Source organism: Panthera onca, chromosome D1, assembly GCF_046562875.1.
Source record: "Panthera onca isolate mPanOnc1 chromosome D1, mPanOnc1 haplotype 2, whole genome shotgun sequence".
Lineage (NCBI taxonomy): Eukaryota > Metazoa > Chordata > Mammalia > Carnivora > Felidae > Panthera > Panthera onca.
This window is the reverse complement of record NC_138348.1, coordinates 19477081-19504622: the sequence shown is the minus strand read 5'-3', so window position 1 is coordinate 19504622 and position 27542 is coordinate 19477081. Positions and strand designations below refer to the sequence as shown.

Sequence of the window (27542 nt, the reverse complement as noted above, 5' to 3'; positions counted from 1 at the left end):
AACTTCCCTAAGCTACTCACATTGCTAAGTACACCTCTCTCAGAAACAAAACAAAACCTCACCAATTCCTCTCCTTTACTCCATAATCCTTTTTTTTTTTCTTAATGTCTATTCACTTTTGAGAAAGAGAGCGTGAGCGGGGGAGGGGCAGAGAGAAAGAGGGGGACTGAGGATCAAAAGCAGGCTCTGCACTAACGGAGCCAGATGTGGGGCTCGCACTCATGAACCATGAGATCACCACCTGAGCTGAAGTCAGACTCTCAACTGACTGAGCCACTCAGGCGCAGGCGCCCCTCCTTTTAGATATGCTTTATCTGAGTCGGAGTAAAAGAGCCAGGGAATGTATTGTAACCGTTGGCTGTGTATATTCTGCACAAATTGATCTGGCTTTGAAATTTACTGTCTATTATAGTTTAATGTTTCAACCCTGAAGCTCTCCCATCCCTCATTCTACTTTTCTCCCTTTAAGATCAATTTTCTGGATGATGGGAGATCTTTTAAGAACAGAAACGCACCTTTGAGTTTTCCTCTGTTCCCCACCAAGAGCTCCTCGCCAGGCACAATCCTTCAAAGGAGCCTGAGCTAATTTAATCATCATTGCCGCTTTTTGCACCGCCGAGCGTTAGAGGGCGCTAGAACCTCAGACTGTGATTGGCGCTCAATGAAGGCCGCTCCCGGCGCGCAGATCTTTACGTAAACGTTGGGGGCGGAGCCGCCCTGAGCGCGGTGACTGGCGGCGGCACTGGCGGCAGCTGGAGGCGTAATAGTGCGGGTCGCGGGCTTGGACAAGTTAAGAGGCGGCGGTGGCGCCGGGGACGACGACGACAGTAGGAGCGGGCCCTGGGCTTGTCGCTCACCATGCCGACCGTAGAAGAGCTTTATCGCAACTATGGCATCCTAGCCGACGCTACGGAGCAAGTTGGCCAGGTAAGTCCCCGAGAGGCCTGCAGGGCCCGGCGCTCCGCGGCCTCTCGAAGGCGCTCCCTGGGCCGGGCGGGGGCTCCTGCTTCGCCCTCCCGCGGACTCCCAGCGGCGCCCGCTGTTTCGTCTCGGTGGGCCCCACTGGGAGTGTAGACGCCCGCTTCGCCGGGGAGAGCGCGGGTCCCGGTCCCAGGTTATTTCTCTGCCTCCCTTGACCAGCCTTTTCTCACCGTGGCGTTTCCTAACTCAGCCTCGCCAGCCCCCCGTTAATTGTCGTCCCGAGCCTTGCCCCGCATATTGCTTTAAGTCTTTCTTCTTTGCGGTGGACTTCAGCCCGTCGGAAGATTAAGATTGAGAGTTCTCGAGAGGTCAGAAATGTCTTTCTCGAAGCAAAAAACAAACAAACAAACAAAAAACTTGCTATTAATTTAGGAAGAGTGTTTAGCGGACAGAAGTTTGTGAAAACAGAAGAGGGGCCCTTTTACCCAGATTTTAACAAGGACTTACGATTTCGTTTATTCAGTACATTTTTGAGCGCCAGGTGCTGTGCCGGGCGCTGGAGGTACAAGACAAAGTTACTGGTGCTCTCCGGAATGTATCTTTAGTGAGGTAGACTACCGATAAATAAGAAAGATAGGTCCGCCACCACCCCCAGCCCCCCCCCCCCCATTGAAAAGTGTAGTACAGAAAATATAACAGAATCGTGCAGTGGCAGTGGGGAGGGGCGGGGAAGAGTGCAGCTTTAAATAGAGTTGTCTGGCAAGAGCTCTCCGCAGTGTTTGCCTCAAGACACACAGTTTCCGCAGTGTTGAATTGTCTATGCAGGCTTCTTTGTGAGTTTTCAAGTACTGGAGTACATTGAACTTAAGGAGTTGGGGGTTGTGTCTGTGTTTTCTTAGGAAAAGAACCAGGCTCTCCCAGAAGTAATCTTGGTCATTGTCGTTAGAAATTCTATGCGTATCTTTTCAGTACTTAGAACTTAATGTTATTCATCTGCTTACCCATCCCATGGAGTAAGAAGTGGAAGATCCTATATATAGTCTCCTAACGTTATCAGGGCTGTGGCAGCCCCTCCCAGCCCCTTTTTCTGGACATGTGTAATTCAGGTAAATCTTTTTAGAGCTAAACAACAATAAAGTTGTGCTGTCAGGACCTTCGTTAATCTTTATCTAGAATTGTAAATTTACCAGTTTGAAGTACTAGATCATTTTCCTTCAGTACATATTTCCATTTCAGTAGCAAATTTTGACATCATCAGTCAGTGAGAAATATACTAACTGTGTTGTAGACAAACATAGAGTGGGTGTTAGGTCAATACTGAGGGAGAAATTTTCTACCGGTTAAGACAAGATTGGGAAAACTATGATCAGTCATGTTTTGATTTTGTTGTTCCTAGAAAGATGTGGTAGTGAAGAAACTCTCATTCATTGTGACGGAGTTGAGGGAGATTGTAGCAAATTGTTGTCCCAAAAACTGATTTTGTTGCAGATCAGCAGAGGAGATGGGGTAAAACCTACAACAGTGATTCTCAGTCAGTTTGTAGATGCTGCTCTTCCAAAGAGGTATATCAGGAATTTTTTAGGGAAACTTAGAAACTATATACACAGTCCAGTCCCATTCCCCCAGCCTCATTCTTTGCTGGATAGCAAACCGTTGACCGCCATCTACTATGTTAGGGCAAACAGAAGCGAAACTGGAATTTATATATTGGCTATGAATGATTGAGAGTTGCTCACATTTTTCTCTTAATGCCATCTTTAATCTCTTAAATATATATACATATTTATTTATTTTGAGAGACAGCACATGGGGAGGTGGGGGCCAGGGGCAGAGAGATAGGATCCCAAGCAGGCTCTGTGCTCACAGCACAGGCTTGATCACCTGACATGTGGCTTGATCCCAGGAACGGTGAGGTCATGACCTGAACTGAAATCAAGAGTCAGTCAGACCCTTAACCAACTGAGCCACCCAGGCGCCCCTAATGTCATCTGTAGTCTTAAATACCAGGTAAGATTGAGAGTTCTCCCTCAAGAGGTCAAAAATGTCTTTCTCAAAGTAAAAATCTGCTTTTAATTTAGGAAGATTGCTTAGGAGACAGAAGTTTGTGAAAAACAGAAGAGGGTTTGTTTTTTTTTCATGCAGACTTTAATGAAGGCCCACAGTCTCATTTATTCAGTACATTTTTTTCAGTGCCTACCGTGTACCAAAAACACTGTGCCAGGTGCTAAAATTTTAGCAGGATTCCTTAGCACAGTGGGAGCTCAGTACCTTCATGACACTGTAGTGACAGCTGTCAGGCAGCTATTTGAGACGAAAAGCCCTGTGCATAATTAAGGGTAGGGATTTTCTCAGCCTCAAATAGTGAATTCTGGAAGGACTGAAGCTCGACTGAACCATAATGGCTACTAAGTCTGCTCTACTGTATAATAACTTCAACCCTTAGAGAAAATTCCTAAAACTTCTCACCAAAAAAGATAGTGGGTTTCATGACCCTGCATGTGAATTTTAACTAAAAGCAAGAGGCAACTTAATGGAAGGAACACCACTGACAGTTCTTTAAGGAGAGAAAGTCTTTACATTCTTACTGTAGCAAAGTCTGACTTCCATGTTAACTTAGGAGGTTTACAGTCAAGGGTTAAGGTATCCTGGCAGGTACCTATGTGGACATTTCTGAGACCATATATGAGTTTTTAGTCTAGAACTTCCTTCTAACATTCATGTTCGTTTTCATCCTTTGCCAAAGAGCTGAGAACCATAGTTGGTCTTGCTGCTGCCGCTGAGGGGAGTACCCTCTTCTCTACTGTCAGAGAGTAATGCTCTCTGAATACATCAGGAAAAACACAAGTCCTCCGAGGTTTTCAGCTAATTTTCTCCAAACAGATTATTCTCTTGATGAACCTCCTTGGCACTGTGTATTCATTTATAGTACTTCATATTTGTATTTTATTTCATGTGAGGGCTTTTCTTATTCCCTTATTAAATTTATAAAGTCTTGAGGTTAAGGGTTAAATTGTCTTTATTTTTTTTTCTCCTTGCACTGTACCTTCTACTTCGGTAGACATTTTTTCTTTAAAGTTGAAGAAATACATTAAAGTTGAGAGAACAGATCTAATTAATTGTATATAACTATATAATTATATTAATAAAGTTAATAATTATACAACTAATATATGTCCTACAATCACATATAAATGTAATTATTGTTATGTGTGTATATATACATGAAACAAAAACCTGTTTACAAGGATTATCTCTTGGGAATGAAGGTGAGAACTTTATACACTCACACATCATATATGTGAACCATGAGCATGTGTTTTCTAATAAGCAAACTTCAAGTGATAAATTCTAAGTGATGCATTATTTAACACCTGAAAACATTTCCCTCCTTTTTTGTACCTGCTATTCAGCTTCCCTTCCCCCCACTCTGCCTCTGCTACTCCTTCAGGTCTCCTTGCTCTGCTGAGTGTTCCTCTACCTCCCTAATCCCCTTTCCACTGTGCTCTGGCCATAATAAAGTAAGGTGTTGTCCATTAGTATTTTACATTTGTTTCTAATTTTTCCGAATTTAATTTTTAAATGTAGATATTTAGTTTTCTATTATGTAGTCAAAAACTTTTTTAAGTTCAAAAAAATACCAAATATCTGTGAAGGGACTGGGGCGGTTAGGCTGAGCTAATAAGATCAATATAATGCCTGAACCCTGATTTCTCCTTTGTTCTCTTAAACGGGAGTACACTGGCTCTTCAGAGTGGAAAAGCATAAGCTTGATTGACTTCTATTTCATGAAATACCACTCTTTTGGTGCCTTTTTTTCCTATGATTAAGCTAAAAAACACAGACCAAGTTCATACTCCTTCAAAAATCTGTAAAAACTTGGGTGATGACAGATGGTGACTACACCTATTGTCATGAGCATTGAGTGATACGTAGAATTGTTGAATCACTGTGTTGTACATCTATATGTCAACTATACTTCAATAAGAAAGTGTTAATTTTGTGTTACAAACTAGATTTATTCATTGAGGAAGAAGTAATAATATAGCTTTGCATATCCATTTTATTTTTATGTCATACTTGAGAAATATGTTTGTTGAAACTATAAACTTCTCTAAAATAATTCTTTCTTGCTTAGAAGCTGCATCCTGGTCCCAAACATGGCTTTACCTGGCATGTAACTGATCACTTACATATATTGGTTGTGTTTTGACAATCACTATCACAGACTTTTTATTTTAGAAGGTATATGCTGAATGTGGGTCTAACTGTAGCCTTTTATTTTTACTTGAAAATATTGTAGTTTGCTTTTTTTTAATTATATATTAAAGGATACACAAATGGTTTTAGGAATGTATTCAAATATTTACAATTAAAATTTGTTAGCATCACAGTTATCTAGCAGAACTATGCAGTTGTAGTGGAAGAGAAAAAATAAGCCGTGGTGTGTAGTACTTGGAATACTTTATTATGGTTACAGTCCCCCTGTCACTAAATCACTGCGATCACTGAGAATATCACTTCTATTGTGTTTCCTGCTTGGAAAACCAGAAGTAATAACTACTTTAGGGAGATTCTGTAAAAAGTCTTGTCCCTATGCTACAGTTAAAAGACAAAGAGCTGGCAGTAGAACATTTTATTTTGTATTACATAAAGGGTAATGAGTTTGAAGTCTATTAGTAATGTTTATAGAAATTATTTGATATGGGACACCTGGGTGGCTCAGTCGGTTAAGCGACCGCCTTCAGTTCAGGTCGTGATCTCACAGTCCATGAGTTCGAGCCCCGCGTCGGGCTCTGTGCTGACAGCTCAGAGCCTGGAGCCTGCTTTGGATTCTGTGTTTCCCTCTCTCTCTGCCCCTGAGCCGAAGTCAGCCGCTTAACCAACTGAGCCACCCAGGCGCCCCGGTAGATTTGATTTCTAATTTGAATTTGTAAAAATATTTTAACTTTCCAAAGAACTTTCTCTGTTTGGGATGCTGCATCTCCATTAACATGCCTGTATGGAGCCTATATTTAGGACTCAAATTTTGCCTTTGATGGTCCTAAATCTGGCAAACTTTCTTTCTCTCTTGCTTTCTTGACTAAGATCTCAGAACTTAAAGAAGCTTCATATTAGGCACAGATCTTGACTTTAGAGCCTGTCAGAACTGTGTTCAAGTCTGGATCTGCTACTTGTCTAGCTATGAAGCTCTGGGCAAATTATTTCACTTTCTGAGCCTTGGTTTCCTCGTCTGAAAAATAGGCATAGTGGTAACCCACAGTAACCCACCCATGGGTTTACTGTGAGGCATGCACACAAGGCATTTCTCAGTACCTGGTAGGCTTTCAGTAAATGTCGCTAATGATTCCTTTTTATTCTATTCCAGATGGTTTTTTTCCTTGCAAAAGGATGAATTGTTTGAAGTAAGGTTTCTTCATTTAATTTCAGACAATGTAAGGAGTTTCCTCAAAAGGCTTTAGAAGTAAAGCTTTGTTTGAGTTAAAGGAAATTGGACTGTGATACCCTGTAAAAAGTAAGGATGTCAGAACTGTTTAAAGCTTTGATTTTATGAAGTCTGTCTAGAAGACATGAGGCAAACCACAGGAATGTGAATGGTAGAGAAGTTAGCCATAATTTTTCAAACCTTTGCAATAAAAAGTATGTAATATACTTTTGAAGTAGTAACTCCTGAAGACTGATTTTGTTCCTGCATTTTATGAGGAAACGAACCTAATTCAGAGAAATTTTTTTTATTTAGGAGTTGGTGTTATGTTTAAGATACTAAAATTTGTCAATCACTTGATGGAATTTTATGTTTTTTAGAACTAATTTTTAGAATTTATGTTTTTTAAATAGGTGGCAATTTATGAACTTTTAAAGTTACCTAGTATTTTTTGTAGAATATATTAAAACCCGTACCTTTAAAAGATCTAATCGTGACCATAGCCTATTGACATGAGAACACTTTCTAAAAGTCCTTGGGATTCTACTGTGCCTTAATAACTTTGTATTTTGCTTTATTTATTTTAACGTAGTATTGTCCATAAAAAAGAGTTACTATAAAACTAAAGTTTATTGGATGTTTATTGGCTATTTTACTTTTGAAGGCATGAGGTATCTAAAGCACTTCGAGCATTGCTGTGAACAGAGTAAACACTATGCCATATACACATTAGGTGTCATTACTATAATGTTTACTGTTGTGCAGTAATTAGAAGTTTTACCCATATGTCCAAACAGAAGATGTATCTAGAGTCTCAGTGTTTATTACTCTCATTTGCCAGTTTGTTCACTGTCATTTAATAAAAGAACTGGTTTGAAGGCAAGTGTGTTAGGGGGATTGGGAACTTGTTGACTCTTCAATGATGAGTATCTGAGGGAGAGCGCTTCTGAAGTTTTTTGGTTTTTTGTTTTTAATAAGGAAACAAATGAGCTTTGAATGTATTGTTGTAGTAAAAAGTTAAATATGTTACATTAGAATCTGTCTTAATCCAAAATTGACTATCTAGAATGAATTACTGTTTTCATATCATAAAAATATGAGGCTAGGGGAAAAAAAGCTTCCTAACCTTTCTGTTACTACTTATTTTCAAGATTGTATTCTCTCCCTATTCACCAAGGTGCTAATTGAAAACATAAGTATGATTATGTAAATGTAACACAATTCTTTGAGAATTCTACAATATTCATTATAGTTTTTAGCCATGATACAGTCACAAGATTGGGGTCAGTAATCACTAGAGTGAAGTTGATGCATCTACAGACTACGTGCTTTTTCTATTTAAAATTCAAGTTGTCCGTCTCTCTTCCCCAACTGATGAATAATGCGTGGGGCGGGGGGGGGGGGGGGGGGGGGCAGGGAAGAAGATGTTAGAAAAGTAGGTGTCCAATTTAAGCGGTAGAACTGCAAAAATAAGTCCAATTTTTTAGCCTGAGTAAAATTTTAGTAATATAAAGCAGACTTGAACAAGTTTGTTTAGCTTCCCATCTTTAAAAAATCGTTTCTTCTGTTTTATTCTTTCTTTCAGCATAAAGATGCCTATCAAGTGATACTAGATGGTGTGAAAGGTGGTACGAAGGAAAAAAGATTAGCAGCTCAGTTTATTCCGAAATTCTTTAAGCATTTTCCAGAATTGGCTGATTCTGCTATCAATGCACAGTTGGACCTCTGTGAGGATGAAGACGTATCAGTAAGTGTATGATTGATGCTTTTCAGCGAGCTTTCAGATGTCTCACTTGCCGTTCGCAGACACTTTCTATATGTAGCTAATGGAACTGACGTAGCAGTGGTATCAGTGCCCAGGAAGTCCTGCAGTGTGTTTTGGTGTGATGCCATGCTGAGGCTTAAACCTACACGTGAGAAGATGTTTTCTCTCTTTCACCAACTTTCAACTGTGAAAAATGCATAGAATCACGAAATATTTTGTTTTGCTTATCGTTATCCACTGTAAAAATGGGTTGTGGCTCACATTTTTTCATAGATTGTTATACATTGTGCACATGAAATTAGACTAATGTTAGTTTTCAATCAATTTATACTTGCTTAGATATTTAAAATATTAAGTATTAGATCGTATAGTTTCAACACCCCTAAATCTGGTGCATAGCAGAAAAATAATTGGTCTGTGTAATAATTACATATTATTACTAGAATAAGAAAAAATAGGTTTTCCTTGGAACGGAATTATATTAGCATATCTGGCTGCTGATACAGATTCCTAAGAACTTTCAACTATTACCTCCTGGCTTTTCAGATGCAGTTAGTGAATCGCCAACATTCCATGCACAATTTGCTACATATAACTCCTCCATTTTTTTTAAACTATGCCCCCCCAAAAAATACAAATAAAACTTAAAGTAATAAATAAGCCAAGACCACATATTTGGAATTAAGTACGTAGTATATATTCACAAATGTTGTGTTAAGTAGTCAATAGGGAAATTTTAAAGTAAATAGAGGTACTGGATATGACTTTGCCTCTCCAGGGTACTGCAGTATATGCCCAAAGGTAGTAAAAACGCAACAGTTAACATGTAATCAGTATATAAACTGTTGTTTATGATCTCAGATCTGTCTGCTCCAGTCAGTTCATTGGACTTAGCATCCCTTTTCACCACATTTTGTTTTAGTGATTCTGTGAAGCTCGAATATTAAATTGGAGCAAATTATTTCTAAAACTGCGAGAAGCCTCATGTTTTATATTTTGGTGACTCATGCCCCTAATTATGGTTTCTCTCCAGTTTTAGTTTTCTTTAAAGATTGGGGTTGTTGTTTTTATTGATGATAGTATTTGGTTAATTTTTTTGTTTGAAATCATGTTCAGATTCGACGGCAAGCAATTAAAGAGCTGCCTCAGTTTGCCACCGGAGAAAATCTTCCCAGAGTGGCAGATATACTAACCCAACTTCTGCAGACAGGTAAGAAATTTTATTATTACCCTCTTATCTAAATGTAACTTCCCTTTGAAATTTAGCTTTTTTGTTTTCCTTTTTGGCTGAAGGTACTACTTTTGATAGAAATTAAAATTCTTCTTTTCATTCGGTAGTTTGAAGCTGATTGGATTGTGATTATCTAACTCCTGGTGTTGTTTTGTTTTTAATTCTGTTCATAAAGACATAGTGACTGGATTCTTTTGGGAATTTTGATGCATTGTGATTTTTTGTCCCAGTTTCCTGTAGCTTTTTAATTGTACTGTCTTAATGTAAAAGCTTTCCTGGTGTGAGATCAGGTTTTTCTACCTTTATAGGGAAGATGTATTTTCTTGGTAGTTGAGAAGAATGCTTAGTTATAGGTCTCCTCTCAATGTAATCTGTGAGAAACTATGTTGAATCTTAGGTTTGAAAATGCAGCAAATATTTTTCATTCCTTTTATACATTGTACTATTTTTTCTCCATCCAGATGATTCTGCAGAATTTAACTTAGTGAACAATGCCCTGTTAAGTATATTTAAGATGGATGCAAAAGGTAAGCCCACCACTTGTTCTGAATTGTGCTTGATGTGTTAAAAAAAAAAGTTGGGGAGCGTGGCATTCCTTATTAAGGATAAAATCAGATTCATCCAGAGATCTATTTCATAAAAGTTCTGAGTGTTCTTTAAAAAAGCTGCTTAGCACAAGATATTTGTGACGTGAAAAACCTAGCAGAAGTAATTGCAAAAACACATCAGACTTTTCCATTAGAAATCTGTTGGAGGGGCGCTTGGTGGCTTAGGCAGTTAAGTTGTCCGACTTCGACTCAGGTCTTGATCTCATGGTTTTTGGGTTCAAGCCTCATGTCGGGCTCTTCGTTGACAGTGCAGAGCCTGCTTGGGATTCTCTCTCTCTCTTTCTCCCTCTCTTTCTCTCTCAAAAATAAATTAATACATGAAATTTAAAAAGTTGTTGAAAACTCCCTTTGCCACATTAAAGAAATTCTCCAAAATGCCTGGGTTTATTATTAATGATTAAAAAGTCATTCTTCTTTTTTTTTTTTTTTTAATGTTTATTTTTGAGAGAGAGAGAGTGTGTACACACAAGTCGGGTAGGGCCAGAGAAAGAGGGAGACACAGAATCTGAAGCAGGCTTCAGGCTCTGAACTGTCAGCACAGAGCCTGACACCGGGCTCGAACCCACGAACCATGAGAATATGACCTGAGCCAAAGTCAGATGCTCAACCAACTGAGCCACTCAGGAGCCCCCAGAAAAGAAAGTCGTTCTTAAACGGATTCTGAGTCCATGAACAAAGCATATGATTACTGTTATAGTTGGGGCTATAGAAATTTCAAATTAATTTAGCCAGAAACCGTCATATTCAGGATGCTTATTAACTCACTGGAAAATAAATACTGTTAAATGAGTTAAACAGAGAAACTTCATTACAATATAGAATTGATTTGCTACACACAACTATTTTGTTTTGCAGGGACTTTAGGTGGCTTGTTTAGCCAAATACTTCAGGGAGAGGACATTGTTAGAGAACGAGCAATCAAATTCCTTTCTACAAAACTTAAGACTTTACCAGATGAGGTCTTAACAAAGGAAGTAGAGGAACTTATACTAACTGAATCCAAAAAGGTAAGCTTCAGTCATCATTCAACAGGACTCCTGTAAAGCAAAAGAACATATTTCAAATTGGTAGTATTCATTAATGTCTGTAGCTTTTGTATAAAATGATACATCCCATTAGAACCACTAAAGAATGTCAGGCTTTTCTTATATTGTATTTTGCACTTTGGTCACCAGTAATGATGAATTGGCATATTGATTTAAAGGGGTGTGATCACATTTAAATCTTTCATGGGGTATCCTCAAAATTTATGCATTCTTCAGGACTCTGTACAAGTAATTTCTTTCAGGAAATTTTACCTAATTTTTACCCCCTCCCCAATTTTAGGATATTCTCCTCTAGTGTTCTGGATCATTTCAAAATGAAAGTGAAACACATTGAAGTGCCTGTTTTCTCATCTTACCCCATGACACTGTAAGCTCAGGAGACCATGTTTATTTGTGCTCCCAGCGTCTAGCGTAGTTAGAGACGCTAAGATTCACAAGATGTGTCACAGCTAACTTTGCACTCATAAAGTGCCAAAGTTTGGAGATCATTATTTTTATATATATGTTGAGGAGAATTCAAATTTTTCTCTAACAGCACCACTCCCTTGCTTACTGATGAGATTTCTTCAGTGAGAGCGAAAGGAGCAGCTCTCCAGCTGGGAATATCAGTATCTGCTCCAGCTAGTAATCTGGTGGAGTATGTAAGGATTGCTTGTTTCTTCAGTCAGTGAACATAAAGACTTAGACCCACTCATATAGAGCACTCGAGACTTACATGGTCTCAGATTTTGTATACAGTTGCCATATTAACGTGAGCAAGCTGCTTTTATTTATTTATTTTTAAAGATTTTATTTTTTTAAGTAATCTCTACACCCAGAATGGGGCTCAAACTTACAACCCCAAGATCAAGAGTCGCATGCTCTACTGGCTGAGCCAGCCAGGTGCACCAAGCTGCTTTTAAATTCAGGAAACTGAATCTGATTTGACAGCTGACTATAGAATTTTCAGGGTTTTTTCCCCCTCTTACCACCCCAGCGCCTGCCCCCATGAAGAGCCTTTTTAGATATTCTTTTCTTAGCTATTCTCCTATGAAATTTTAATGCCACAGATATACTATATCTATTTATTCACTGTTTGTATATCTGTGCTTCGTACATAAAGAAGAAAAATTTTCCGAGAACCACATTTTGCCCCTCTGGAGACAGTGTTGTGCCCTGTTGAGAATGCATGATGTATTCTAAAGCTAAATTTGACTGAAGCTAGAAGCTGTCCTCTCATCAGTATTTCAGAAATACTAGCAATCCAACTTTAGTAACTGAAATAAATTTGCTACAGTTTCAATATTGATCTTTCTTTCCCATTCAAGTGATAACAATACTGTTACTCTGAATTGTCTCTTTGCAGGTCCTAGAAGATGTTACTGGTGAAGAATTTGTCCTGTTTATGAAGATACTATCTGGGTTAAAAAGCTTACAGACAGTGAGTGGAAGACAGCAACTCGTAGAGTTGGTGGCTGAACAGGCTGACCTGGAACAAACCTTCAATCCCTCCGATCCTGACTGTGTGGACAGGCTCTTACAGTGCACTCGGCAGGCAGTACCCCTCTTCTCTGTGAGCTCTTTGTTTTACATAGTTGGTATTTTGATTACTCTATTAGCGTATATTTCTATGGATTTTCACTTGAGGGTTCTCCTCAAACCTTTGCATATAAGTAGTAACAGTGGAGTGAATATTTACTGGGTGGGGTTGATGAGAGCCCCGAACAGCCAGAAATTTCTTTCAAGTCTTGCTTAGAGACTTTTTAAAGGTCAAGAGCATTTTGCATCATAGTTTATGGTTTGGCTGAGTTTCTAAACCATTTGGTTTAGTAATTTAGCTTTTTTTTTTTTCTTAAATTTTGTAACAGATTGTTGTTATAGGTAAATACGCTCTTTATCTCTGGCTTTGTGCTTCTCTGCTCATGAGTCTTCTAGGATGTGCATAGAGTAGTTTGAAAAACACAATTTAAAGGACTCTTCCTTTTTTGCAAAATGTACAGTCTGAAATTCAACACTAAAATATCCCCTAAAATTTGACCTGAGCATTAAGGAAGAGTTTGAAAGTCTGCAGATGTCCCAGTGCTCCAGATGACGTGGTAACGAAGTGTGTATTGTCACAAGGTTATTCCTGGAGTGCTCTGGGGTGTGTGCTGTGTTGTAACTACACTGCTTGATGCTGTGGTGCTCAGCATTTGTTGAATGACATTCTGTTATTACATTTGAAGGAATATTCCCCCCTTTCTTTGACAACTCCATGTTCTTTGTATTTTTGCAGAAAAATGTGCATTCCACAAGGTTTGTGACTTATTTCTGTGAGCAGGTTCTCCCTAACCTCAGTTCCTTGACTACCCCAGTGGAGGGCCTCGATATACAGTTGGAGGTAGGAGAAAATGTCTGCTGTTAGTACTGAAAAGACATTCTCATATTCTAACATAAATATAAACCACTAACTTCGAGATCTGATTTCTAAGAGAGTAAAGTTATGATGGCTAGCTAGTAATCTATACCAGGATTAATCACTTAGGAATGGTTTATGGATTTAATGAAAGTTTGCTGCATTGGGAAAGCACTGCCTATAATGTTCATGATACTCTCTATCTTTGTAGCCTTAATACTTTTAAATAAGGTATTTAATTCATGGTTGCTCCTCTCTGTATCTATAATCGATAGAGCCAGATTTAAACAGACTAACACAAAATATCTGTTATCCCTTCTCCAATAAATTCGACAGCTCTCTCCTTTGTATCTCAACTGTAATGTACATTCATATTTTTTTCCCCACAACACGTATAACATTTACATTTATTTATCTCTCCACATTTAACTGATGCATCTCTATATCCCCAGGATCTGTTGTGGAGTCTGATTCTGAAAGGCACTTAATAGTTGTTGAATTAACCTGAAATAATGGAAATGTATATGCCATTCTCCTCTTAGGTTTTTAGGCTAGAGAACAGTCCTACTGTGTACTGACACTATCATTTGCTTCAGATGTCCTGGGTTTGGCTTATTAGACTGAGATGGAGTACAAGAGAGGTGGACCCCAAGAATAGTGGCAACTACCAGTGCTTTTGAGTTAGTGTCCAGAGACTAAATTTCATAGCAAACAGGGCCCACTCTAAATATTCATAAGTAATTCTTTGCTGTTAAGAGTTCTTCCTAGGTGTTTCTTCATAGTACAATATTAAACTGTAACAGAAAGCAGCCTTAAAAGTTATCTAGAATCATTCTTACTTTACAACCCTTGCCCATTCAAAAAAAATAATACTAATAGCAGTGAATTGTGTGTTTTAGGTATTGAAACTATTGGCAGAGATGAGTTCATTTTGTGGTGACATGGAAAAACTAGAAACAAATTTAAGGAAACTGTTTGACAAGTTATTGGTAAGAGCTTTTTTCTTTCTTTATGGCGTAGTCAGTATATAGTGTGGTGTAATTTCTAGAGAATCAGCTTTTGAAATTCAGATTAGGTAGAATAATTCTAGCAAGTGTTTTTTAGTTGCTCAGGCCACGTGTTATCTACTTTTAAAAGAAAATCTTTGACATCTCTTCTGTTGTTGATATTTTGCATAAAAGATAATACAGGATTTATATAGTAGGTCTTTCTGTTATTCCTTTATCAAAATTTTCTCACATTTGCTCCAAGTCACCATCCAGGTTGCTGCCCAAGGCCAAGTAGCTTTAGCAGCCAGGAAGTAAGGTCATTTAAGTCATAATTGTGGAGAAAATAGGCCACCTGATAAAATCATTGTCAGCATCACCAAGTGATTTTCTTGTTGGATGTGAGCAATTGTGTAACTGACACCGTGAGTGATAAACATCAGACCTGTAGTATGAATGGACTCATCCCACATCCCATGCTCTCTCTTCCAGACCTGTAACACCTGCTGGGGTGTTACAGCACTCATATTGAATGCCTTTGGCAGTACTTGGAATGTGAGAGTCAAACAGTGTGGGATAATGTTCAGAAAAGATTTTTGGAGTTAGCATAGTAAAGTGATTAAAAACATCAATTTTGTGAGGCGCCTGGTGGCTCGGTTGAGTGTCCAACTCAATTTCAGCTCAGGTCATGATCTCACGATTCCTAAGTTCAAGCCCTGCATCAGGCTCTGTGCTGACATTGTGGAGCCTGCTTGGGATTCTTCCTCTCTCTTTGCCCCTCCCCTGCCTGTGCTCGCTCTGTCTCTCAAAATAAATAAATAACTTTTAAAAAATATATCAATTTTCAGTGGCAAACTTAGATTGAATCCTGACTCTTCAGCTGACTATTTCATCATAGAAAAATTATCTAAGCTCTCAGAATTTCAATTCCTTCATTAGCATAAGTGCCTAATAAATGTTAGCTACTTCATTGTCAGCAGTAACAGCAGCAGCTATGACAGGTTAACATGGAGAGTTGACAGGCTGGATCATTGATCTAATAGGTAAAAGGGACATCTTAACCTAAATTTCTGATGTTGGCAGTTTTTAACACTTCATGCCTTAAAAGGGTGCAGCTATGACAGGTTAACATGGAGAGTTGACAAGCTGGATCATTGATCTAAAAGGTAAAAGGGACATCTTAACCTAAATTTTTGATCTTGGCAGTTTTTAATGCTTCATGCCTTAAAAGCATGCCCTTCATTTACCTCATTATATGTTAATAATTAGAGCATTTCCAGTAGATTGCAAACATCTTTGTATTTCCATCTCTTAGGAATACATGCCTCTCCCTCCGGAAGAAGCAGAAAACGGGGAGAATGCTGGTAATGAAGAACCCAAGCTACAGTTCAGTTATGTGGAGTGTTTGTTGTACAGCTTCCACCAGTTGGGCCGAAAACTTCCAGATTTCTTAACAGCCAAATTGAATGCAGAAAAGCTCAAAGATTTCAAAATTAGGTGATGTATGATTGAAGTGGTCCAATCCCTGGCAAAAATGATAGCTATCTTGACACTCCCTTGGTTTTGTTTTTGTTTTACAAGAGTTCTCTCTCCACCCTGCTTTACCCCAGTAGAACAAAATGGAAGATCCACAAAACAGGAATGTATACAAACCGGTGGCATAACATATCCACGTAGGAGGAAAGAACTTTTTCTAAAATGGCTCTAGGTCTCCTTACTTGCTTTATGATCCCCAGCAGATTCCCAGTCTCTCTAACTGCCCACATTTTCCTCAGCAGTTACATTAAATGATAAAGCACCTGCCTTGTGGAGTTGTGGGAATATTAGACAGTGAATGGAAACCTTGGCACACGTGGGTACCCCATAACCTGGAGCTGCTATTGTTGATGTCTTAGAGTGTTCTGGAGGAGCACCACCGGAGAAATCATAAGTGATTATCATGAAGACACTTTGTATGGAATCATTTTATTAACAGCTTCACATCTTATAATTTTAAATGCTTGTCCACTGTATCATCTGTTACTGTCCTCTACTCTTGGGTAAGGCAGAGGTTTAGTACTTGGTGAAGCATTTGAGAAGCAGCAGCATGTTAAGAAATTACTCCGAAAATTAAATAATGCCAAGTTGTTAAGTGGAGTTCCTAGAAGTCAGCAGGTGGGGCTACGTACTGCCTCTCTTCACGTATTTGGGAACAAACTTGAAAAGGGAGTTACTTAGGACCCTTTGAGATTTACATGAGTTTGTAATAAACTCTCAGATCTGCAGTTTTGTTATACTTTTAACTGGACCTTGAGGTGTAAACAGGTCAAACACTGTCCCTTGTTGGCAGATAAAAACATAGAGATTAAGTGATTTGTCTGAGGTCACTTGACCTTCAGTTGGCCAGTGAAGGAGTAGAACCCAGGCCACCTGATCCTAATCCATGCTCCTGAATGGTTCACTGACCATGCCTTGCAGGTAACATAAAGAGCACAGTGCTACAAATCTTACTCTTGCCAGGTTGAGTGTGGATTTATTACCATTTTTGATAAAGGAGGACGGCTTTCATTTCACTTATTTATGTATCTCTTGGGATCATGTATTGATAACTTAAAAATTAGCTATAGTATAAGATTCTATGAGTTTAAAAACAAAGTTGAAGTTGTGATTTGCTAATTAACCAGTACTTCTTTATTTAGGCTGCAGTACTTTGCCCGGGGTCTGCAGGTTTATATCAGACAACTTCGCTTGGCTCTGCAGGGTAAAACAGGCGAAGCCTTAAAAACAGAAGAGGTAAGAAGAGTGGATCACATCTTATAAGGAAATTTTTTTATAATAGCCAGAGTGTATTACAAATTCAGGCTCAGGGGCACCTGGGTGGCCTAGTCGGTTGAGCATCTGACTCTATTTTGGCTCCGGTCATGATCCCAGGGTCGTGGGATTGAGCCTCGAGTTAGGCTCTGCTTAAGATCCTGTCTCTCTCGCCTCTGCCCTGCATGCATGTGCGCGCACGCACACGCACACGCACACACGCTCTCTAAAAAAAAAAAAAAAAAAAATTCAGACTCAATTCATATGTTGAAATGTAACAGGTAATACAAGTCTATGTTGAAGATCCCATGTTAGAAGATTGCAGATTTAGTTATTTACTAAGTTATATTTTCATATTTTTATCCTTGTTGAAATGTTTTGTTGAACGTTTCCAAGTTTGTAAACAGTGCTACCAAACTTAGATACATACCAGTCTTTTGCTAGGGTCTCATTAGCACATTTTGTTCAAATATTTGGTTGACATTTGTGATATTTAAAATTTTACCTTTTTGATAACCAAATATCAATTTACATTGAAAAAAAGATTAAATTGCCAGTTCTACCCCAGACTGTATGTGTATGTGGCAGGGATTTTTGGATTTCTCTGATTTCACCTATTTTGATAAATCTTCACCCCAATCCTAATGAAATATTTTAAGTTTTCATTATGTCTTCATCTAACTTAAACTGATGATTTTTAAAACAACTCCTATGCACATATGACCTGTCCCTCACTCATTTTTTCAGATAAATGGTAGAAAACACTTCAATGTTCTAACCTATAAAGGGAATATAAAGATTATTTGCTTTCTTTGCCATCTCTGCACTGGTTGAGATTAAAAAAAAAAACAGGAATGAGAAGAAATGATTCTGAAAGAGAATTGCTCTAGTTCTATATGGGAATGGAATATGCGTCATGAAAGTTATTGGCACTTTAATTTTGTTTTCCTTTTGCAGAACAAGATTAAAGTTGTTGCATTGAAAATAACCAATAATATCAATGTTTTAATCAAGGTAAGTCTTCCTTTCTTACCCAGTCCTCCACTAGAAAGCTAGCGCAAGAGGTTTTATCCATGTGTCTTTAGGTCTATTATGGTACTGTTAAAGGGAAATGCCATTGTATTCTAGATATTTGGCCTTTTAAAACTTTACACTTTTTACAATACCAAGTGACATTTCTATAACTATTATGAAGTCATACATCGTTTTATTTAAAAGCTACTGCAGAAAATACTGCAGAGGGAGACGTGCAGATTTTCTCTGGCCCAAAGCATTGGAGCAAATACATTTAGATTTAGAAACTTCACTGACTTAAGTTCTGGTGGTCTTAATATTGTGTCCTTTCACATGGCCAGTAAAATTCTGCTTTGGTTATTCTAAGCATGGACAAGTCTGTGTGGTACCTGAGATGTTTCCCTATGGTTCTTTTCTGTTAACTTATCTGTGTAATAAATTGAGAGCTGTCTGTACTGTAGACTAAGGTGTACCTTACCATTAAGCCATAAATACCCTTCAGTCCTATTTACCCTCCCCAAGCATCCATAAACCTAAACAAAAGACAACCTGAGAAAAAAAAAAGAATCACAACAAAGTAACCATCATTTGTTCCTACAAGTTAACTTTCTTGTTAGCCAGCTGGGAAAAAGAAATATTCGTTAACAGAGCACAAACCTGACAGTAACAAATTAAGACTAGTGGTATACCTTAACACCAATCTGGTAAAGATCTCATGGAATAAATACTTTTTTATCAGAGGAGAGGGAATCTTTTCAGAGAAAGCAACAGGGAGACATTGAAGGATGAGTATCATGGTGTCAACACTCTCCTCTCCTAAGGAAATTTTTATAACAGCCACCACTTATTTCGAACCTTAAATACAAATAATAATTTCAAATAGTGAATTCATATATTAAATGTGAGACTTTTGAGAAATAATTTATATACATCTCTGTGTAAGTTTAAGGTATACAGTATGGTTGGTAGACCTGTATGGTGAAATGATGACCACGGATAGATTCAGCCAACATCCATTTTCTCCTATGGATTACAGCAAAATCCCTTTCTTATGCTAAATCAGTCCAGCTAGAAGTCTCAGGCATTTTTGATTCAAAGGACTTTACATTGACTAATTCCTTACATTTACCTGGCATGGTGGATTTAAGTTGTATATAGTAGGATGTGGTCTTTTGTAGTATATTTAACTATGGAAGTAAGTCAGTTTACTTTTATCATATTTTACCTACATATAGGTAAAAAATAAATTAAAAAATGATTTTGACACGTAAAAATCAGAGTAAGGCTGATAAGAAATGTTAGGTAAAATACTAAGAATAAATATATTTAGAAATGTATCCCAAGTTACATGAGGGTATCATGAGGTTAGATTATTTCAGTTCTGGATTGCTTTAACATTTAAATTCAGCAAACATTTGCATTATTACATATTGATAATTTCGTATTTAAATCTTGGGGGTTTTTCCTTTATTGGTAATTTGGAGATATTTAAGAAGAAAAACATGATTAGCCAGGCCTTTAGTTTTGTTCTGATTTTGAACTGTTTAAAAGTCTGCAAAAGCAAATGCAGGCTGTACCATTTTTTTCTGTGAAAGCACCTTGGTGACTGCCTCTGTGCAAAAGAAGTGCTTATTTATTTACTTTGTTTATTAGAGTTGATACATTTTATTCTAGAACTCAAAATAATCATCATTTAGAAAAGACTTAGCTACAGTTTCTGAAGTGATGTACACAAAATAACATTAATGAAGTGTAATAGATGGAATTTTAAAAAATTGTTTACTTTTTCTGTTGCAGCTTTTTTTTAGGTAAGAGGGATAAAGTTTCCTCTCCTCAGTTGTGTCTTTAAGATGTCTCCACGTTATTTACCCTCACCACCAAATATGTTACAAATCTTGTCTCATTTTGTCTTTTCAGGATCTCTTCCACATTCCTCCTTCTTATAAAAGCACAGTAACATTATCCTGGAAACCTGTACAGAAGGTGGAAATTGGGTAAGATATATTTAAAAGAGATTTGAGTGTTCTAATATTTATGATTTATAAATATAGAAATCTCTGACTTTGGATATTATATTTATTGTACAAAATGGTACCTTATTAAACAGTCTTAGTAAGATGTTAAAATATGACAATTAGAAGCATGACTTAAAATATAAAGTCTGATTGCAGTATAAACTGGTGGAATACATTGCTGGAATGTTCAGGCTTCTCTGTACTCCTGTGGCATAACGAGGCTTCTGACAAGTTTTATAAACTGAGTCCCTTGCCTGTATAGTTCTTGAAGCTACATATCCCAGATTATTTTAAAGCCTTGTAAATGCCTTTTGCCATTGTTGCATAATTAAGGCACAGTTAATTTGATGACATCAGAACATTATATCCCTTTTTCTGATGTGACTGTCATCTTTAGGATGTCTTTTGACCAATATGCTAAATTACATGTGTATTAATGGCCTCTGGTAATAGAATTTTTTTTACTGCCCTTCTTACTGTTACAGGCAGAAGAGAGCCAATGAAGATACAACTTCTGGTTCACCACTGAAGAAATCTCCAGCAGGACCAAAAAGGGATGCCAGGCAGATTTATAATCCTCCTAGTGGGAAATATAGCAGCAATTTGAGCAACTTTAATTATGGTGAGCGTTTCCGTTTGGGTACAAGTAATATGAGAAGTTAGGCAGAAATTGTGTTGTACTTGGCTTTAATTATTAATTGTGTGTAGTAATATATATAATGGCTCTTTCCAGTGACTTCTCTGAGTTAGCTTGGGGAACTAGAGCTACTGGGGAAACGAGCTACCCCATTCCTTTATAACTCTCTCTTGTAAGACTTACTGAATTAAGCATACAACACTAAGAACTTGGAAAAGAAAAATATTCCTCTTGTATTCAGAGGAGGGAACCAAAAAAAAGGAAGTTGACATGAACCATCCATTCCTCGTTTTCCCTGTTGTAACTTCAGGGCAAGACATTCTGTGCATTCTCCCTCAAGGGTAGATACAGCTTCTAGCAGATATGATGATATTAATGATCCTTCTTGGACCTTATCTGCCTACTGCTTGTCCTTCCCATCTTCTTAACTACTATGGAAGAAGTCCTAGTAGTGGAGTCAGATGTTAATGTATCACCGGCAAGGAAGATGTGTCCCATTGCGGTCTCTCCCCACTGCCCAGGGTGCAGTCTCCCTGTTAACTTTAGCCACTGGTGCCAGGAGGCTTCCCTCCAGTCCCTTCTCTCCCAGTGCTGTGGAAGAAGAGCAGTTTGTTCCATATTGACTTGTATCCTCATAGATCCTTTCAAAGAAGAATGGATGAAAACATCACTGAGTCACCTCCTTAATCTTGTTTAAGAAGACAAATCTTAATAATACTGGCAACCAAATGTAATTAGGATTGGTCTTATTTACCAGTCAGAATTAATTCTGCAGTAATTATCTTTAAAAAAGTACATTCTGAAACATGTAACTCTATAATTGTTTCCAAGGTGAGATAATTCTGACATTAAAGTCTTCCCACAGTAGCTAAATTCCTTTACTACCTGAGCAAACAGCTTACGGAAAGGTGATTTTTTTTAGACTGTGAAATGAACCCTTCTATTTTTCAGACTCCGGCAAATTTAGCGTAGGAAAGATCACTGAACTCTTACTACGTAAATGTGCATCTCTTAGCCTCTTCTCTTACTTGAAAAATAGGGATAACAGAGCTCTTAAAAACTTCAAATAAGAGAGGGAAAATACCCTCAAGAATATTTCTGCAGACATTTTGTAAATGGAAAGGATTCTGTTACTTCACTGCAACAAAGATCGTCTTCTATTGTTTGTATGATTTGTGGTGTCTTTCAGAATTATTCTTAAAATCCACAGTTACCTCAGATACTATCTTCATTTGACTTAAATGAAAGTAATCAAGAGCTATGGCAATACATAGAGAATTGTATTCCTTTTCACTTGGGCAAGTGAGTTACTCTTGAGTTGCTTTGAGGATTCTGCCCTGTGAAACTCACTGCCTGTTTGATGGGGAGAATCAGATGACATAATGCATGTGGAAAAGAGATATGAAAAATGCAAAGCCTTAGATTATGATTTTTTTTTCACTATCAGTGTGAAAAAAATCTCTGAGTCACTTACAACCTCAGTTGTACCATAGTCCTCAGAGTAATATGGGCAAAACAAGCATTCCTGTTAATTGTGTTTTGTGTCTGGTATTACAGCCCCTGAATGTTCCTAAAGGGGTCAACCTTGTCGTTGGGGTGCTGGTCACAAACAGAACTACAAAGAAACTAAACTCTCATCTTTTTTTGGAAAGTAGTAGCCAAATTTCTGCTAGCATTTTAGATTTCAAAAGTTGAATGTTAACAGGTTATAGGTATTCTCATAGTAGCAATTTCAAGAGTTTTCTTGGCTTTCTTTCACCCATTCCATTGAAAACAGTTCTTGATACTACAGATGAGATTTGGTGGGCCTATCTACCTCAAGTTTTTTCCCACCTTTTTTATGTCCTTCCCTTAGGGAACTGAAAAAAGAAGCATGTTGTATTTTTTTTTTTTTTTTTTTTTCTGGGATGTCACTGTTGCCTCAGAATTGGAGGGGAGAACATGTTTTATTTTCTTAATGCCTTTTAAGACATAGTTTGTTAACCACCATAATTCCACTTTCCTGTGTCAGCCACACTCTTGTTTTATTTTTCGAAAGGCTGGTTAGATGGCTTTTTTTTTTTTTAAGTCATGTATGCTGAGGGGTTAGGAAATTGACTCCTTTTGGTTATTAGAGAACCAAGTAGTATTAATACTTATTACCTTATTACGTTGAAAGAAATAGGCTGTGATAGGCCTGAACTTGTTCATCATAGAAGAGGAACCAGAATTGCAATTGTTCTTTGAGTCCAGGCAGGAATATGTAGCCATTTTTTTCCTTATCCAAGTTTATCACTTTATTAACCAAGGTCTCTTACTTGCTTTATAAACATTAACTCAATTCAACTTCTTGGTGCATTTTTTAATCAAATTATTTATAAACACCTGCCCACGTTTGGTTTTCCCTCCTGCACATATTTGTTCCGTAACCCAGAAGTACTAAGCATGATATATTTTGTGACTTGTGTCCTGCATATTTTACCTTTTTAGAATGTAAAAATAACTTTTAAATCATAATTGTAGCTGGGAGCAGTGGTTTTTTTAAGTTAGTAATGTAAGCTTGAAACCACTTAAGAAATCATGCAAATGCAGAATGGTGCCTCAGGATAAAGCTCTTCAAAAAAAAAAAAAGACACTTTTTTTTTTTTTTTTTTTTTTTGGAGACTGAACTGTGTAGAAATGGCTACATCCATTGCAGGTCAAAAAGAAATAGTAAGACAAGATAACCATGTCAAACAGTATCTTCATACAATGTATGTAATATCCTCATTAGATATGGCTGAATAATAGAGGGCAAGTAACCTAGTTCTGCACATTAAAATTGATTGAAAAACAGTTGAAAGGGTGAGTTTTAGTAGTCAGTTTACACGGAATAATGATACCTATGAAGATAATTTCTTAAGTGTGTTGTTAAATTAACTGAGAAATGAAGGTTTTATAATGAGCACGATAGGGGGAAAATGTGCCTACATCTGCATAGATGAGGCCAAGTCTTAGAAATGCTGGAGTTACAGCATACATAAGGGTTGCTATACAACCTGATGCACTCGTTGCATTTCTGGGAGAGTCTTACTTACCCCCAGACCACCTCTGATTTTCTCAGTATGTTCAGGGAATAACCAACATGGTGGTTTCATTTAAATGGCTTTCAAACTGATCAGCTCAGAAAAATGTGTTGGGGCAGGAAAGATGACTTTGAAACAGATTCCATGCTATTACACATGTAAATGTTGGCTAAGCTGGGGAATGATCCAGTTAGTTTTCTAACTCAGAGAGTTGCTGGAGGAAAAAAAAAGACCTCAAAACATTACCCAAATAAGGTATCTATATTTCTAGCCTTAATAGCAAAAAAAAAAAAAAATGGATTGCAATATGGACTTAATAGGAATTTTTCAAGCATCCATCCAACATTATGGATCCAAAATGGCAACACCTGGTGGTTTTCATTGCTCCTAACAAGACTGCTGCAGTGAGGAAGTTTGAAGGTTCAGTGAAGAGATTTGATTTCTGGAATTAGAAGTTTGAGACTCGTGACTCATTTATGTATAATCTAAAGTCCAACCTTGCTGATAACTTCAATCAGTTTTCTTCACTAGAGGATTCCTTTAAGGAATATTTCCCTGGAACTATGAAAGAGATTAACCAATGAATCAAAGACTCATTCTACTGTATGACACAAGTGACTTGATTTTTTAGCAAAAGATAAGCTTAATTTACATTAATAATCTGAATACTGTATACAAATCACCTTTTGGGCAGCTCATGTTAGCTGATAAAGTAGTGAGAAAAGCTGTTGGCATTTATATCGGCATTTTTGTGAGTCCAGGTGCTTGAAATACCGCAACCAAAACAAATTGCCTATTCACTGCATTTCAAAGGTACATTTTTCAGTCTAGGTTAATTTGTCAAAATTGATCATTGATAATTTAAGCTATTTTGTTTGCACTCATGGCACTAGCTTTTGAAGGCCAGTGGCATTTTTGTTAATTCCACATTAAGTATAGAATTTTTAATAGTTTAATTATCTTCAGTATTGATAGGCACACCAATAACTAAGAAATGTAGTTACAACGTTATCACCCTGAAATATCTGGTTTTTGGGTACATTTAACTGAGTACCTACTTTGGATAGATTTGGCACTTTGCCATCGTGCATTAGTATGTATGTCGCTCTGGTTTATGTACACATTGAATTTGTAGATGAGCAGAATACCAGCGCTGCTTTTATAGAGTCTGCTGCTACACGCAGAGCTACGAGCTACATTTCTGCTGCGTTTGCTGTACCATGAAGTCCTGAGCAAGACCTAAACCCTTGTTCGCTTTTTCGTAGAGCAGAGAGGAGCCTTCAGGGGAAGTAGAGGTGGCCGAGGTTGGGGAGCACGAGGAAATCGTAGTCGGGGAAGACTCTACTGAATAAGACATCACATTCTTCAGCATTGTCATGAGCTTAATATACTTAAATTCTACTACTCATTGGATTGCCGGGGATGTCCCTTTAAAAGGACTGCTGCCTTCAGCTAAAAACTTAATGTTCTTTATACCTTTGTATGTATGATCTACTTTTGTAACAGACCATGGTTGTGTCCAAGGTAAAAACCACAGTGATATTTTTGGATGCTTTGTTCACAATCTTGACTTGTTTTTGCAATATCATTATTACTCAAAATTCATATTGTGAATCTTTTACTTTTAACATCTTGGTAATTTGTTATTGAAAGCTATTCGAGTCTAAAATGTAATGAAATTCAGTCCATTTCTGGTAACTGGTAAAGATGATCAGTTGAAAGTTTACGGATTTCCTCTACCCTCTGTCTTTTTTTTTTTCTTTTGCCCAATATATGGAGAAGAATAATGGTCAATCTTAACATTTTATTTTCATTGTTTTTTAAATAAAGCTGCTAGGCATTTCCTACCTAGTGTTATAAAAGCAAAATACTTATCAGCTTTCTTAAAATGTAAAAATGACATTACATTTTTAGGAGGAAGTAAGTTACTTTGCACTGCTTACTTAACTCTTCTCCATATGTTGCGATATTAACTTTTGACTATGGGATCTTACTATTTGAATAGAAATGTGTATGTATAATATACATACATACATAAGCATATATGTGTGTGTGTATATATATATATACACACATGCTGTGAAACTTGACTACGCAACATAAATCATTTTTTAAAATTCCTGGAACGGGTAGTCTTTGACACGGTGATGATCCTTTTAAGAATGAATCCATTATTAACTTGTTACCTAGGTTTTCCTCCCAGTAGTGAGGGATTTTGAGTCAGTTGCACTTACATGATTATTGTTATTTAAAACTAAAAATAAACAAAGGCTGCATTTTCAAAGATAAATTTGGAGATCCCTGCTGGAGAAATACAGCCAAAATATTGAATCAGATGTACATATAGGTTTCTACAGGATGAGATAGAATAATTTAGAATTGGGGGATTTAATAACCAGGGCAACCCAGGAAAAGTGACTTGAAAACATGGTGTACCAATAAGTAAGGGATGCTCTCTCGGTTTGCTTTTGCCACTTTCAAGATTTTAACTTCTCAGGTTATTAATCAAAATTATTGTATAAGTTAGCTAATAGAATCTTTAGGTTAAAACAACAGACGGGGGGTTTGTGGAGTGTTTAATGTCATGGGCATTTTTAGTAGCATAGGCCCTTTGCTCTGCATTTGAATGTTTCATATATTTTTGTTCCACAGTTAATCTTCCCTCCCCCAAGTTTGCTATTCAGATTCAATGCCTGAATGACATTTTCTAGTAGTTTGACATATTTTTTGAGGAATAGTTTGTGATTCCAATGCAGGTGTCTTCATTATTGTTACCTCTACATTGGGGAAAAAGCAAAACCCCTTTGTTGGAATTACTGCACATGTTTATGGGAAAAATATTTTTGTTAAAGACTAGAATGATACAAGTGAGCAAAAGAAGTTGGTCAGCTTGACTATGGAGTGGTGGCAATAATCTCTAAAACATTCCAAAAGACTCTGAGCTGAACCTAAGCTCCCTTGGAATCTGAACAGACATAGGAACAAGGAATTGCATTTGAAAACTGTGACCAGATAGTCTGGACCTCAGAGGCATCAGCCAGTGGCCTAAAGCCATTTCAAGTACAGAAACTATTGGGACTACAGCTATATAAATTTGAACATTAAGTGTAACTTTTCCTCTTTTTCTTTTTTAAAGCATATTTGTAAACTCAAAGCTGAGCAGAAGTAACTTTACTTTCTCAAGTTTGACACCGAGTTGATTATGTTCCTTCCTTTGCCACCTCATTGTTCCCCTTACCTTTCCTAAGGCAATAGTGCACAACTTAGGTTATTTTTGCTTCAGAAATTTGAATGAAAAACTTCATGCCATGAATTTTTTTCTTTTGCAAGACACCTGTTATCACCTTGTTCAAATGTAAATGTTCCCTTATGCTTTTGAAATAAATTTCCTTTTGTAATTTTGTTTTGTGTCTTGATGTGTTATGATTACGTAACTTAAGATTCCTGGATATCGATTATTGATTGCTTTTATTTTGCCAAGCAGTCAATACTGCCAAGCAGTGTGTTAGACTGAAAATACAAAGATGGACAAGTTGGCTCTGCCTTCAAGGAGTTCAGTCTTGCAAGTTATCTTTAAATTTCATCCTTTGAGGTTTATGTTTAAGAACTCATATACTTCTGGAAAAAAAAGGATTTGGTTATTTTTATTGAAGCAAAACAGCAGATACATACTTGCCAAAACATTGTGA

General features: G+C 37.3%; 1 protein-coding gene across 2 annotated transcripts; it reads left to right on the top strand.

The window, feature by feature from the left end:
* Positions 1-705: 705 nt before the first annotated feature.
* Positions 706-27255, top strand: API5 (apoptosis inhibitor 5). 2 transcript variants are annotated; one of them, XM_060606430.3, is made up of 14 exons: positions 706-927; positions 7929-8090; positions 9225-9318; positions 9801-9866; positions 10803-10954; positions 12339-12545; positions 13248-13352; positions 14267-14356; positions 15669-15850; positions 17032-17125; positions 18101-18157; positions 20075-20151; positions 20658-20794; positions 25124-27255. In XM_060606430.3, exons 1-14 carry the CDS (start codon positions 859-861, stop codon positions 25144-25146), a joined length of 1515 nt encoding a protein of 504 aa, XP_060462413.1. In that variant the 5' UTR covers positions 706-858; the 3' UTR covers positions 25147-27255. The 2 variants fall into 2 exon arrangements, with proteins under 2 accessions (XP_060462413.1, XP_060462412.1); XM_060606429.3 differs by having other exon boundaries at positions 25119-27255.
* The last annotated feature ends 287 nt before the right edge of the window (positions 27256-27542 follow it).